The sequence below is a fragment of the Nuphar pumila genome, chromosome 1 (genome assembly GCF_984573655.1).
Source record: "Nuphar pumila chromosome 1, dmNupPumi1.hap1.1, whole genome shotgun sequence".
Classification (NCBI taxonomy): domain Eukaryota; kingdom Viridiplantae; phylum Streptophyta; class Magnoliopsida; order Nymphaeales; family Nymphaeaceae; genus Nuphar; species Nuphar pumila.
Genome location: NC_143249.1, coordinates 13,243,468 through 13,258,869, shown reverse-complemented (window position 1 = coordinate 13,258,869; position 15,402 = coordinate 13,243,468). Strand labels below are relative to the sequence as shown.

General features: G+C 41.3%; 3 protein-coding genes across 3 annotated transcripts; 1 reads left to right on the top strand and 2 right to left on the bottom strand.

The window, feature by feature from the left end:
- Positions 1-370: 370 nt before the first annotated feature.
- On the bottom strand, positions 371-2,558 carry LOC149848016 (uncharacterized). Its single transcript, XM_090010144.1, has 2 exons — positions 2,115-2,558; positions 371-824 (listed from the first exon to the last, which is right to left on the bottom strand). The coding sequence occupies exons 1-2, from the start codon at positions 2,523-2,525 to the stop codon at positions 714-716; spliced, it is 522 nt and encodes a 173-aa protein (XP_089866270.1). The 5' UTR covers positions 2,526-2,558; the 3' UTR covers positions 371-713.
- Positions 2,559-5,292: 2,734 nt separating this feature from the next.
- On the bottom strand, positions 5,293-9,539 carry LOC149848015 (uncharacterized). The gene is made up of 6 exons (XM_090003015.1): positions 9,475-9,539; positions 8,852-8,979; positions 8,527-8,749; positions 7,101-7,232; positions 6,949-7,012; positions 5,293-5,315 (listed from the first exon to the last, which is right to left on the bottom strand). The coding sequence occupies exons 1-6, from the start codon at positions 9,505-9,507 to the stop codon at positions 5,293-5,295; spliced, it is 603 nt and encodes a 200-aa protein (XP_089859141.1). The 5' UTR covers positions 9,508-9,539.
- A 138-nt stretch (positions 9,540-9,677) lies between these two features.
- Positions 9,678-14,532, top strand: LOC149848014 (protein RALF-like 22). The gene is made up of 2 exons (XM_090003002.1): positions 9,678-9,804; positions 14,198-14,532. Exons 1-2 carry the CDS (start codon positions 9,678-9,680, stop codon positions 14,530-14,532), a joined length of 462 nt encoding a protein of 153 aa, XP_089859128.1.
- Positions 14,533-15,402: the final 870 nt, after the last annotated feature.

Sequence of the window (15,402 nt, the reverse complement as noted above, 5' to 3'; positions counted from 1 at the left end):
AGCTATCCACACAATTCCCATACAGATAGCACTTGAATTCTGTGTGGTACTTGTAAACGAAAATAGAGTTCTACCCGACCCGAAGCAAATGAGAAATCGTACTGCAGGATATAAACGGGTCAGATTTGGTTCAGACATTCGCTGTACTGAATCTGAGTCAATTGGATATTGCCCAATCAAATTTAAACTTGAATATATATCCCTTTAAGGGTTTCACCAATAGGGTTTTTGCTTGGACTATCAAAGAAAAAGAAAATAAAAAAAGAAAATCTACTAAATATAGTTACTCTTTTATGCCGTCAGTATCCTATCGGTCGATACATATAGTATTGCCAGAAAATAGATATGCATCACCCCTGAATTGGCTATTTTTTTAATAAATGTAAAAGAATACTTTTATTTTTTGGCCGATACAGAACTATTCACTTGAGTATCGGTATCGGGCCGATAAATCGTTGGCCAAACGATTCAGGGTACTAAAAACATAGTTTTAACTCTACCAAATTCAACAAACGGATTCCAATTCAGTCAGATATCCAACCCAAATCCGAGCACCATTGACATCCATCACAACCCGATAGACCTGACCCTTGAACATCTTTCATTTTCTCTAACCAATACACAGTCAGAAGCAAGCAAGGTTCCGGCGATCTTCAATAGGTTCCACATGCTTTTGTGTTTGCTTGTTGTGTGAAAAAAAAGTTGAGAAGAATTCAACAAAGACGTCGTCTCAGTGGTTGTGGGCGTTTTGGCATTTTCTTCATTCCGCCTGTCCCTTCCTTCCTTGGCGCCATTGCAAGCCTTATGCGTCTGCACATATTTTCCTGTATCGCACACACACAACACACACAGGCTTAAACACATCATAAGTGAAGTGCCTGATTCTGGAAGGTAAAAAAGAAAACACAAAATACATGACCACCCCTAATTTTTTTTTCCAACCAGAGAATCAATTTATTAATCAAGAAATACAAAAGCAATCAGAATGATGGCAAGAAGCCACCTAAACATGTAGAGGTTGCAGTTGCACAACCGATGTAATGGTAGAAAAAACAGAAGTTGCAGCAAATAAAATCAACATAACAGCATTACAGCGGTATAGTAATTGTTACGTCCTAGCCGTTTTTACCGCTTAACCATCATCCTAACCTCTTGGGAGAAACATACAGGATTTTTCGTTTTTTCCGTAACCTGAATTTGTGAATGCGTTTATTGTTGCTAATCTATTAAAATGTATGCTTTTGATCGAACTATTTTAACAAAAAAACTTGATTTATTGTTGGCAACCTGATGCAATCTTTTTCATCATGAATAAAACAAACATCAAATCATCGTCGTGGAAAAAGTGTCATGCTATTTGCTTTAATTTTTCGCACTACCAACCAGTTTTTATACTTAAATGCATTCATCTTACAAAAGCCTTCACATGAACTGAAGTGACGGTATTTTTAGAAATCAATGTCCTTTCTCATATAATTAAGGTCTTTCATTTACATGGAAATAAAACAATCCAGGGATTGTTTCATGCCCTTTCTTACGAAAAACCCTTTCATTGGTATGAAATAGGGTTTTTTTTTTAAGGTGAAACAAACATATCTATGACAAATATATGGTCCATTCATTTAACAGGAAAACAGGGTTTCTTGTTTTCTGCAGATCTGGAAACAAACATGCTCCTTGCAAAAAATGCCATCAGCTCGCATGGAGGCGTAGTGGGCCCCATGTTTTCCTGCAGGGGCTGGCCTTTCATGCAATCTCCTTTTTCGAAGTGTGTGCACTTTCTCACGAAAGAATTTTCCAACAGACGTTGTTGAAGGTAGAAACAAACAGGCCTTAAATAATGTTCAAATAGTACATCTCCATGTAATTCAGATTAAGCAAATACCAATTCCTGATGTAAAGGATTAACCCTAGCTCGTTTTCTATGCACTCTTCCCATCATAATCGCTAACATAAATTCATGGTAGACGGCAAAGCCGTATACTGCTAGAGGATTGAGTCAACTAATAGAGTCTACACATTCACGATGCCCTTGATTGTTTTGCTCGACTAAAAAGACGAGAGAAGGGGGAGGATGGAAACTTTAGTGCATGGGGGAAGGGAGAGAGACGTACCAATAACCGGGTGAGAGAGGCAGCACGGAGCCTGTTTCCTGTTGATCTCTTCTTCATCTTCCTTGTCCCCACCACCGTCTCCTCATTGTTGTTCACCGTCGTCTTCGGTGCTTCCTCGAGAGAAGAGAAGCGATGAGGTTGGGGAATAGGAGAGGAGGAGGCCAATGGTGGTGTGAAGGGATCAGAGAGCTTCTTAAGCTCGACGGGAAGAACGGTGGCGAAGGAGAAAAGAGGGAGAGGCTTTCCGGGCACCTCCTCCCACAAAAAAGGGATGGAGAGGGGCAAGTGGAAAGGTGGTGTTTTCATGCCAGCTGGTTCTGCTGCTACCGAAGGTACCCTGCCGGAAAAGGAGGAACGGTAGGAAAGTCTGGGAGTGTCACCTTCAACACCATCAACGCCAACTTCTTCCATTTCTTTTTCTTCTTCTTTGTGGGGATCGAAGTAGCTAGAGAATGTGAAAGAGAGGCAATATACTCAACCCATCGTCTCCATTTTCATTTTCATGATAGTAGCAATAAAAGAAAAAAAGAAAAAGAAAGGACGGAAGGTGGTGAAGAAGAAGGGATGGAAAACAAGGAGGTGCCGTTGGAATCACGCAACCCTCCCGTCCCGTCCCGTCCGACCTCGTGAGCGTTGGAAAAAATCGCAATCATTTTTCTTCTCTGTGTCCTTTCCTTTCCTCTTCTTCTAGAACGCCCGCAGCTGTAGTGAGCATTTCTCTCTCTGTGATCAGGTTATACGCCAAAACACGTTTTATCATGTGTTTTCTGAGTCTCCTTGGCACCTTTACGGTGGACCCCACCATGTACTGGTTAGATGAGATCGATGGAGGGTGGAGATGTTAGAGCATTTCTTCACCTTGATTTAGCCGATCATATGATAGGTAAACCTCGAGCACAGTTACCGACAATCAAGCTCTTACGGAGTTCACATCTGTTAAAAGTCGAACTTGCGATGAAGAGGTCATTTTTTTTTAACTCAGAGTTAAGCATGAATCCAAATAGTTGAGATGAGTAACTTAGAGTTGGGAGGCCTGCCCCGTTCTCTAAGGGCTTATTTGATGCAATGTTCCTGAACAAAAATCACATTGTGGATAGTGTTTTCAACAAATATTGGATGCGGCGAACGCGCGGAATGTGTCCGCCGCGTTCTTATATCAATGTAATTTTTGTTCCAACCTCCTCTTATGGTGAGAACTGGGATGGGCGGAACGAAATATTAAAAAAAAATTGAGGGGTATCCCGATTTTTTCTATTGCAGCCAGGCGGAGGCCGATGGGGGTGAGCAGGTGCTGGTCGTCACTGACGCCGGGCGAACCAACCCAACCCCTTTTCACTTTCTCTGATTCTGCCTTCGAAACCAGTTTTCCAATTTTCTTCTCTCCAAACAATGGCGCCGGTTCTTGGTAAAGACGACCAGTGACGCATCCATCCATTTCTTTGACCGGAAATCTTTCTTAGAAGATCCGATCACTGGACCCATCTACTGGTTTTCCTTATCGGGAGTTCCCGCAATCAGAATCGTGATCCATTTGTTGTAGGTATCCTGGAAGGTTGCCGATGTGGTCACCTGAATATTATTTGGGGTCAATGGCTTCCGGTGGATTTTGAAGCGGGAAGTATTTGATGGGTGATGAGAGATCTGGTTGACGCCATGTTTTGTATGCAGAGATGAAGACAAAACGATGGGTGTTGTCACCGGCGATGCCTCTCCCGGCGGCGCCTCTCCGATAGCTCCGACAGGGCCTCTCTGATGGCTCCTTCCTCGTTAGGGATGGCAATGGACCGGGGCGGGGGACAGGGTCTTCACCCCCGCCCCGTCTAGAATCTCCATCCCTGCACGGGGATGGATTTTAACCTCCATCCCCGCCTTCATGTCCTCCATCCTCGGTTCAAACGGGGGGCGGGGCGGGGAAAGGTGTAAGTCCATCCTTGCCTCCGTCCCCCGAACAGGGATGGATTTTAACTAGGGGTGGCAAAACCTGACACGACCCGCCAACCCGCCTCTTAGGCGGGTTCGGGTTGGGCTTAAGCCAACCCGTTTAATAAACGGGTCGACCCGCCTAACCCATTTATTAAATGGGTCGGGTTCGAGTTGGGGGTATGCCAACCCGGCTGACCCGTTTAATAAACGGGTTAGGCGGGCGGGTCAACCCGCTAACCCGCCCACCCGTCTGCCAACCCGCCAACCTGACCCGCAAACCTGAGAACCCGTTTACCCGACCCAACCCATTTATTAAATGGGTTGGCAGGTCGTGTCGGGTTATCCGTTTATTAAACGGGCCGGGTTCGTGTTTGCCACAGCCGACCTGTTTAATAAACGGGTCGGGTTGAGGTATGCTGACCCGCCAACCCGACACGATTGCCACCCCTAATTTTAACCTTAGTCCCCGCCTCCATCCCTGTTTCATACCCTTCATCCCCGGTCCAAATGGGGTGAGGCGGGGCGGGGCCCCACTTTCCCCCCGGTCCCTGCCATCCTTGCCTCACCTCCATCTTCTGGTTCGAGGCGACAGTGCTTTTGGTTACTGCAATAAAAAGGACATTTGAAACACAACATCCGGTCCAAACAAACATTGAACCTGAAACAATTGTCACGGAATGAACAGAACCAGTGTTCCTGGTTCTATCAATTTTTTTATTCATTTTGTTCAATCTTGAACAAGCCATCAAATAAGCCCCAAGGAGTCAAGGATCAAGTTAAGTTTTCCCAACAAAAGTCATGCATGTTTGGAAATTGAAAGTTGGAGGGTGTATCTGCATTTGAAAAAGTGGCAGCTACCAAATCTTGGATTTGACAATTATTTGGAGGGTGTATATGCATTTAGAAAAGTAGCAGCCACCAAATCCAATCCAAGATTTGACAATTATCCCCACATTTAAGAGGTGGTAGTTACCAAATTCAGGATTTAGTGCACCTCCTCTGCCAAATGCATAAATTGCCTTCTCAATGTCATTCTCCCTAACACCCCCCAACAAGATAGTTTGACCAAGTTCTTGCCAAATGCATAAACTCCCTTTCTAGGTACTTTGACAAATTTAAAGTATGTATACTAGAAAATTCAGTCCTTGAATCCTCACTGTAATGTGATTCTTCAAATACACTACCTGTTTTTGGATCAACAAAGGACCCTCTAGCAAAACATTCCCCAGGCTGAAAACAACTCCATTTGATTTTATTAGGTTCCACATGCGTAGAAGCCTAGCATGATCACCAGCACAAACAACATTATGAACAATGTTATATGACTTTATTTTTTCATGACAAAGAATCATTGCTAGGAGGTTAGCTAGATTAGCAGTTTTGCAATCTAATAGCACTTGAAAAGATAAACCCCAAGATTGGGTTCCTATCTTGCATACAATGGTTATATATATATATATATATATATATATATATATATATATATATATATATATATATATATATATATATATATATATATATATATATATATAAACTTTGGTCATGGCAGTCTGACCATCTGAATGATCTAGACGTCACATTTTCTGGTCATGTCGACTCAATCAGACCTCATAGACACTCTGCATGATCCAAGTGCTAGGATCCAGCTTTTTATCATGTTTCTTCTATGAAAAAACATGATTTTATGAGCAAAGAAAATATTCTGCGTTTTTAGCTGTTGACATTTTAAGGCTGATAAAATCATGCCAAAATCTTATAATTGCATGATCCAAGAGCCTATTCCCACTAATCAGACCATCTAGATCACATATTTCAAATTAGTTTTATGAAAAATAAAAGAAATTTGCATGTAATGTAGACCTGACCAAGTGTTACACACATAATTCTATTACATGTGAAAAATCAGATTCCACATGATTTTTTTCCAACTTAATATTCAACCCCAATCCAAATTGTTTAAAGTTCCAAGCATATGTGTGTCCACACGGAGAGGGAGATAAACTTAAAATAAATGCTGTAAAGTTCACTCTATAATATATCATCTTTTAGTACATATGTTAAAATGGAATTTTGCATCGCTATAAGTCGATAACATGTGAAAGCCCGTTAATTCCTTTAACTTTTTACACTACAAGAAAAACGTGGATTAGCGACGGACACTATCTGTCATTAATCTGTCGCTAATCCATCACTAAACTATTTAGCGACGGATTAATGATGGATAGCGTCCATCATAAATTTCTAGTCGCTAATTAGCGATGAAACTCATCTGTTGCTACTTCCGTCGCTAATTTACGACGGATAATGTCTGTTGCGAGTCTTTCACTAAATAAGCACTAATTTGGGTTTGCGACGGATTATATTCTGCCACTAATTCCATCACAAATTAACGACGAAAGTAGCGACATAATATAATCAATCGCAAATCATTGAAAATTCATCGCTGAATATTAGCGATGGATAATATCCGTCGCTAATCCGTCACAAAATTTAAAAAAAAAATAAAAAAAGAGCCTCGAGGCGTGCGCCTCATACGCCTTGAGGCGCGTGCCTCAAGCCGAGGCATACACGCCTTGAATTTTTTAATCAAATGAGGGTCAAAGTCCTCATTTGACAAAAAATTAAGGTTTTTTACGGAGTTTTAACTAAGTTGCTAGTAAAAAATCGGGTACGATCCATAAGAAACCGAGTCTCAAACATAAGCCCAAGAAAAAATTTGGTCGGGGGGGGGGCGCCGCCCCCTGCCAAGGGCAGCCCCCCCGACCCCCGCCCACTGACCGCGCAGCAGGACCCGCGCCGGGGGGAACCCCCGGACCCCCTCTTGTAAGGAAAATATATGATAGTGCTAAATAGTATAATACCATGGTGATTCAATCATGCAAAGGTTTGAACCATGTATTTAAAGTACCTATAAGCCTAGTTTGGAATTTACCATGGTCTGTTGCAGTATTGTAGTCTTCATTGACAAAGCCCTTCACCAGAAGGCAAACAAAAGAGCTTAACAAGGTGCAAGCAAGAATAACCAAAATCAACTAGCATAGACTTTAGGTTAGTGCTTACATCTTCATAATCATTATGAAATCCATCTTGCCGCGGGATAGTGATACCATTTGTCCCATCTTGAATTAGTTGCATCCTTGCTTCTGCAACTCCTTTGTGCATATCAGCCACTGAAGCTGCACCTTGACTGGCCTGAAAAGTCCAGTGTCTGAGAAATCATTCATGTTTTGGATGGAAACCAAACATATTAAGCAATAAAGGTAAGCAGAACTAACGATTCTATAGACAATTGTCTGGAAGTGTATGCTACTCAAGTGTAAATTCCAAAATCATTCAAAGTCCATAGACAGTAAATGATGGACTCACCGTGCCAGATTCAGACCAAAGGTGTTACCATGGACAATAAAAGATGTGGTTAATCAGAGAAACCAAAAACTGATTGGAGGACATCAATCCAAGATTCGGACATGAAGACAAGGTAAGATTGTCACACCCTAAATGGTGAAAAGTACTTCACAATCATGAATGGAAATGAAACACATCATCTTCAGCCAATGAGCATTTGAAGTAACAACAAATTCTGTAGATGTTCATTTACAACCTAGTTATCATAGTTATGGAAGGATGAACTATTGTTAAATGGAGAATCCTCATTCTTGCTGGCCCCATGTAGCCAGGATAAGGCTTCATCATCATCCACAATACATTTCAGAAACATAAAAAATTATGAAAAAAATCATTCACAAAATCAAATAGCCAAAATTATATAATCTGCACCCTGGAACAAACGTAAAATCAAATGAAGATTTTAGATGACAAAATCCAGCCTCTGCCAGCGTTTTTGCAGGTCAGCTAATATTGCTGATCAAAACCAAAATGGGCATCATCATGCAAATCCAAATGCAACATATACTTCAAAATAGTTCATCATGAAGTAGTTCTACGAATAAGAACACACAAATCAAGGTCCTGAATAACCATCGTCGGCATTTCTTTTAGAACAAAGAAAACATTTCATTGCTAAAATACCCAAAACATGGCAGAAAATCGCCATTACTTTCTCAATATAATTAGATTAGATGACCAACAACAAATATGTTCCTGATGTGAATAAAAACAAATACAACTAAATGATCATAAGCTACCGAAAAATTCTATCAATGTCATATTGCTATCAGTCCTTCAAATGACAATAGTTCAAGCCTTGGACCCCTTGCTCTTCAATTAACAACACACATCTTTATCAGCGCTCCAATGAAATATCAATTAAAAAAAATCACCAGCAAAATGCCAATGAAGCATCCAAATGATAAACATGATATTGTGAGTGGTATACTCATATTTTGTAAATTAATTATTTGTTTATCTTCTGTGTCATAGAATCAAGAATTAATGAGAGCTCGAGACAAGGTCAAGGTTAGCTGAGAATTGCAGCATCCACTTCATTGAAACAAATGAAACACCATATTCATAATGTTATACAGACCTCATTCTTCATTGTAGTTGATTCTTTTGCAGATGCCCATGCTCTGTTTATCAACAGAATCAGAGTGGAGTCCAGCTCCTTAGCCTTAGCAAGACTGCTAATCTTTTCACATGCCTCATCAAGTGAAGCGGAGTTCAGGATGTCAGCGAATTTTGATTGTGCAGCATTTAACATCTCCGGATCTTCAACTGCATTATCATATGCTGATACAGCAGACAAGCACCTGGTGGAAAGCCTAGCTATTTCTAGTCACACAATACTTGCTTTTTCTTGGGAGACTTAATAATCATGCATCCAAGCAGCGCAAGAAAAACAATTATATAACCTTGGGAGGCTTGAAAGGATACTCCGGGGGGAAATGAATTGTAACAAGAAACACGCCTCCAGTATAAGGGCCATCAGGAGGACCCATAATTGTTGCTTGTCAGTGGAACATATCTTCAGCAACAGGACCTACAGGCAATTGATAATATGGCATCAGGACGTTGAAAGAAATGCTAATCGTCAATATAATCGAGTCTAGATATGGCTCATGAAAATTCAACTATAAAAGTGCTAAACAAGAATTCTGGATGCATGATCACGTTAGGGTGCACATCCAACAAAATAAAACCTTTCAGAAGGCAAAGGAGCACTAGTTTTCATATATAGTATGTACACTAGCAATTTACCAAAAAAGAAACGGGAAAAAAAGGTGATCAGAAAGTCGAATATGTGCCAGGGGCAGATAAGCCAAGTTAACATCCTCAACGACAGCGATATCTCCAAATTTCACATATCCATCAACCACAGAGTTCCAAGATACCAAATCTCTCAGCGGCATTTCGTCGAATAGTTGACGAGAACCATCTAGAAGCCCACAATTCCCATACATATGGATCAAGGAATTCGAAACGGGCAAAACCAAATCAAACCCCAGTTTGTACAAAATGCAATGGAGGATCTCACCTTCGTAGACCTGATTCTGGTGCGCAGAAGCATTGATCAACAGGGGAAGCGTGTACTCATTCGGCAAAACTCCACGCTGAACCATCTGGTGATTGAAGAAATCAATGGCAAGCGCAGGAAGCGATCGAATGAGGTAGCCTTTTGATGATGGTGCTGAAGGAGAAAACGGCGGGTTTGGATAGGTGGATGAGGTAGAGGAGCACATGGGAGATAGACCCATCGGACAGGGGGAGGGCGCAGAGCCTGACAAGGTGGCCAGACAGGTTGGCATCGTCGGAGAGGCCGGCAATGATGAGGCGGGCATGCAGGGGAGCGAGATCGGCCATGGTGGTACATGGCGTTTCGCGATAACACAGTTTCACAGTTGTCATCATGATATAAAACATCATATAAATCAGGAAATACAACAAAGTATAAAGCATGATCAATAGACGACCGAAATAATAACAGGGTGCAGACATGTCGGTTTCCGCAAGCAACCAAAATCCAGATAACAGCATATAAACAAACATATGCATAGAACACAATAAACATAAGAGAAGCATGTTAATATTGTGTAACAGGCTAAGGCGCACGGAAGTACTCCCCTTAGAGAAGATTCGCCCCCACATACAGTGCAAATCAGGGTCTGACGTCCTTCCCCCAAGATACAATAACCACGACGAACCGAACGGTGCACTCCGACGGGTCGTCCTTCGAAAACAACCTCTTCGAACCAAATGTTGTAGAACACCCTTTCGGGAAAACTCAGTGAAAAGAGAGAGAGAGAGCAACAGGGGAGATGGGAAATCGCAGAGCTCCAAAAATTCGTCCGTCTCAGCCTGTCCGTAACCCCAGCCCTTACCACGCTTTTATAACCCACGAACGGTTATGAAATGTGGATTACAGATTCTGAGGAGACGTGATCTGTTAACGGTCTTCGAAAGATCGAGACCCGTTATGGAATCCAAAGGGCCATAACGGGCACAGAATACGAGGAGTCATGACCCGTTATCTATTCCCATAACCCGTTACTGAATCCAAATAACCAAAGAAACTTTGGGTAAAAAGGTACATTGTCTTGATTGGATATGGCCCTAAAGGGCCAATTACCCAAACCCGAACCTGGCTCGGCACGGCACAGCGGGCGGGCGCACGCGCACGTGTGTGTGGTGGTCATCCCACTCCCTTGTTCTCAGGAACAAATGTATGAGTTCACTAGTTGCTTATAAAGCTCTCAGAAAACTCAAGCAAAACCAATATGGGACTATTCCACCTCATCAAGACCACTTCCTCTAAACAACCCAGTTTCTCCTTTGAATTTTCTCTCCCTTCATTCTTACATCTAACACAAGCCACTCTGTAACGAGAGAGAGGGGGGGGGGGGGGGGGGGGAGGGAGGGAGAATTTGGCTGGTTTAAATGAAAATTAGCGACAGTTTTTTTTTGTGGCAAAATTCGTTGTTAATTAGCGATGAATTTAAGAAAAAAAAATATGCCGCTGATCCATTGCTAAGTTACGATGGATCTTGAGACAATTGTTTCGTCACGAATCCATCGCTAATTAGTTATGGATTCGCGGTAAATTTTTTTCCGTCACTAATTTCGTAAATATTTTGAATGTTAGCGATGGATAGTTTTCTCTCGTTAATCCGTCGTAAATTTGCGACAAAAAAAATTCATCACAAATTTTTGTCGCTAATTAACGCTTTTCTTGTAGTGTTATGAATTTTGCATAGAAAGGTAAATTCTTGCAACAACCAACACTAAGTTCTTACAAAATTTGCAAGAGATTTTCACAAGTAATGTCACTATATTTGTAGTATTTGTGTGAAATTCATGATTTCAGTGAAAATATCATTCGAATTTCATTTTTAGTGAAATTTAGCGAGATCGCAAGAGCATTATGACATAACATGCACAAATTGGAGGATTTGCTCGTGATAAAAGTAAAAAGGTCTTATAATGAGGAATGCACACAAGCTGAGTTCAAGCCGAGCTTGTGCTGTTCAAATTGAGCTCGCTTCAAAATGCATATGTTCAAGCTCGGCTCGAGCTCAGAGTCGAGCTTGAACAACATTGTTCAAGGTCGGCTTGGTTCTGAGCTCAAGCCTGGCCGAGCTTGAGCATTATTTTAAAAAAAAAATTATAAGAATAGACGAATTTCAATCCCCTAATCTCGACGAGCACAATCGACACACCATTAAGCCAAATATACATATAGTAAAAACCTGCTAGACTATTGAAAGGAGAAAAATTCTCAAGAAGTGAAGTTCGAAGTCAAAACATGGTAGAAAGAAAACCACCACCCTAAACACTAAAGAGAACAACTTTCATGAATTAATTTGCAAATATGTTATATATACAATCTAATGTGAGTCTTCTTGAACTTTTCGAGTTTAGTCGAACTCAACAACTTTATCAAGCTGGGCTCATTTATCCACACTGAGCCTGGACTTTTGTTCAAGCTTGGCTGCTTTATTTTTTGAACGAACTCGAGCTGAGCTTAAACGGTCAAGCCCGAGCTAGCTTGGCTCGTTGTGCATCCCTATGCAAAATTGGATGTCGGGTGGATTTCAAAATTTGTGAGACATTTGGGGAAACATGTCAATTTTGTCACGTAGTTCAGTCAATTTTCGTGTGTATATATATGTGTGTTTGGTCGGGTACTCGGATACGAGAAAGAGTAGGTTTATACCTGTATTGTTTTGCTTTTCTGTTTGAAAATAAAATATATTTTGCTCATTTGCACCTGATCCAGTATGTCAGGCCCTTACATCATGATCCAATCGGGAGCCATGTTATGAGATTCAACTGGGATGCGGTTCTTGAGAGATCCAGGATTTTGGTGCACGTTTGATGTTATAAGCTCCACATATAGCAAGCTCATGGCTTTGGATTTAGGACCAGTCCAGGTTTTTTGAAGGGCTACCTGTTATGGATATCTGCATTGGAATAGGTCCATTTGGATCCGTTTTTTGATTTACCTCTTTGTAGAGCTATAAGATACCAATTAGTCATTCTGCTGTGGGGTCTGGATTTTACCTCTTACATATAGTAAGAGCAGGACCCTGCTCAGATTCATAGGTTGAGACTGGAAATGGATCCCGAGTATTGGATATAGCTTAAGCTCACCCAATTTCTGAATTCATACCTAAGAGATCAGGTTCACGACTGGGTTCAGATCCGACTGTACCATGCCTAAATGGGTTAACCCAACCATATATGTCAGAATGTAAATATAACTTCTATTAACAAGAAAATAAACATTAATACAAGGCGTTTTTGCGTTAAGATCCATAATGGGTGGGGCAGGGGTGGAGGACAAGTCCTCCACCCCTGTCCCGTCTCAAAATCCTGCCCTCCATTCCCCCTTCCATCCCCACTTCATGTCCTCCATCCCCGGTTCAAACGGGGCTAGACAAGGCGGGTCCTCATTTCTCCTTGGTCCATTGCCATCCCTAAAAACAGGATTGGGGATGGAGCGGGGCAGGACAAGGTGGAGATCGGGATGGATATCGGGCAGGGCAGGGGAAAGCGTAAGTCCATTCCGGTACGGGTTTTGATTTTAACTTCCATCCCTGATCCAAACAAGGCAAGGAGGGGCGGGCCCCCATTCCCCCCCCCCCCCCCCCCCGGTCCACTGCCATCCCTACGGTAGACCCCCACCATCTGGACATCAATAGCTAACGGGTGCATAAAACCATGAATAGAGAGAGCCCGATCCATTTACAATCCTACCTACTGGAAGAAATGCTATCCATAACACATGGTAATGGTACCACACGTGCGATGTCACAAATCTTGTATAACTGAAAATCTCGGTATAAAATAAAACTTGATGTTTCTTTCATGAAAATATCGTTAAAACATAAAAATTAGAAAGATAAATATATAAAATGAAAAATCCAAAACAGTAAAAGCTTAAAGAGTGGCTTTATCGGGTCAACATGTGGCTGACAGTGTGATATTTTTGGAAAACAAATTATCTAAAAAATATTATGATATATTCTATAGCAGTGTAATGGAAATATCGAAATAAAATCATGAATTATTTTAAAATACGGACAACATTGGCATGGCTTTCATGTTCCATAGTTATCAATAGCACCAATATTTTGAAATATCTCGATATTAATTATCGGGTTTTATCAGCAGCCAAAGAAAGTGAAAATATTTTGATATTTTTCAAAATATTACAGGAACGCATAATATCACAATATCATTGTGATATTTTAAAAAAAGTTCTTACTTTTATAATTTTAAGCCTATGTTCTCTATTTTTTTTTGGTATTTTAACACCATTTCTACCTGTTTCTTTATATATTTTCACAAGAAAAACAACATTATCTCTTGTCTTTGTTATTATTATATGTTTTCAATTTTTATGAGATTTTGAGGAGAAAATCACTTTTTGAAAAGAAAAAAAATCCTGAAAATTTCCATAAGGACAAGGTCTCCCTTGGTTCACGGAGTACCCTTCAAACCACAAATAACCTGTCCATCCAAACCACAGCAAACCGGTAAATTCGGTACTAAGGCCCAAAAAGAGAACACAAGAGCACCAACCATATTTGTGTCCCTCACAACTCGCAACCAACCACCACCAGCAATTTCTTGCCAAGACCTGCCCTCCCTTCCTCTCCCATCTTACACTTATTATACAACACACCAACAGCTCTCCACATCTAGATCTCCTGGATCTTCAATGGCGTTCAGGGTCTCCCTGGTCTTTCTTCTTCTAGCCATGGCCGTCGTGGCCATGGCCGAGACCGAGCTAGATAGCCTGGGCCTGGACCATTGGGATCTTGATGGGAACATGGACACCGGGCCCACTTGCAATGGCTCGACCGGCGAATGCATGGACCAGGAAGAGGAGATGTCGTTGGATTATCCAGAGGCCGGCGGGCGCATGTTGTACGCCCGGGCTGGTTACATCAGCTACGGTGCGCTACGACGGAACACTGTCCCCTGCAACAGGCGTGGCTATTCATACTACAACTGCCGGCGGAGCGCGCAGGCCAACCCATACAGACGTGGCTGCAGTATCATCACCCGTTGTGCTAGGATCCTCAATTAAACAAAACCAAAATTTGTGAATTGTTTCATGAACAAAGAAAGTTGAATCACAAATTGATTGGATTGGTTGGCACTCTCTTTTCTCCTCTTTCAAAACTTGGTTTTTCACCATATGTGTTTTCCACCAAATAAATAGACGTGGTTCGTTGTTGTTGTTGTTGTTATTATGTCATATAATAGCTCTTACTACTTGCATCTTTTTATCTTGTTTGTTAATTTCCTTCTTCTTCTTGACGTTGTTATGTATTTATGAACAAAGAAAAAAGAAGAGTGCCTCTGTACCATTTTTTTCGAAGTAATGTGTTAGAGATCAAAGGGGTTGGTTTTGGTTCTCTCTTGATGTACACATGAGAGATGGCTCTCATGAATTGCCATTTTGTTTCAGTGTTTCCTTTTCTCTCCTACACAATGATGAGCTTTTATTGTTCTCTGGGTTTCATTCTGTAAATTTGGTAAAGGGATCTCTATATGTATCTCATGGATGGACTCCAGTGAAAACCATTTCACTGTAGAATGCGATATTTGCCAGTGAGCTTCACCGGCGAGGCTTTCACTGGCGGATCTTCCGGCTACAGTTATTGCGCCGGTAAAGGCCCTTTTTCCTGTAGTGCATTGGTAATTTAAAGCCAATTTTACTTTGCTCTCAGCATGTCATAATGATTTGGACGCAGAAAAGTAACTCATTTTCATTCCCAAAAATAAAAAACCAACTCCATCTGAAGTAATTGGTGAAGGTAATGGGTACGGGAAAAATGCCCAACAGATTAATTAGGAATTGATGCCCCGGATCACGTGTTTTCAATGAAAAATACACCATTTGGAGGCCTGAATATTTGCAAAGATTTTGTACCGTTGATTTTTCGAACCTTAT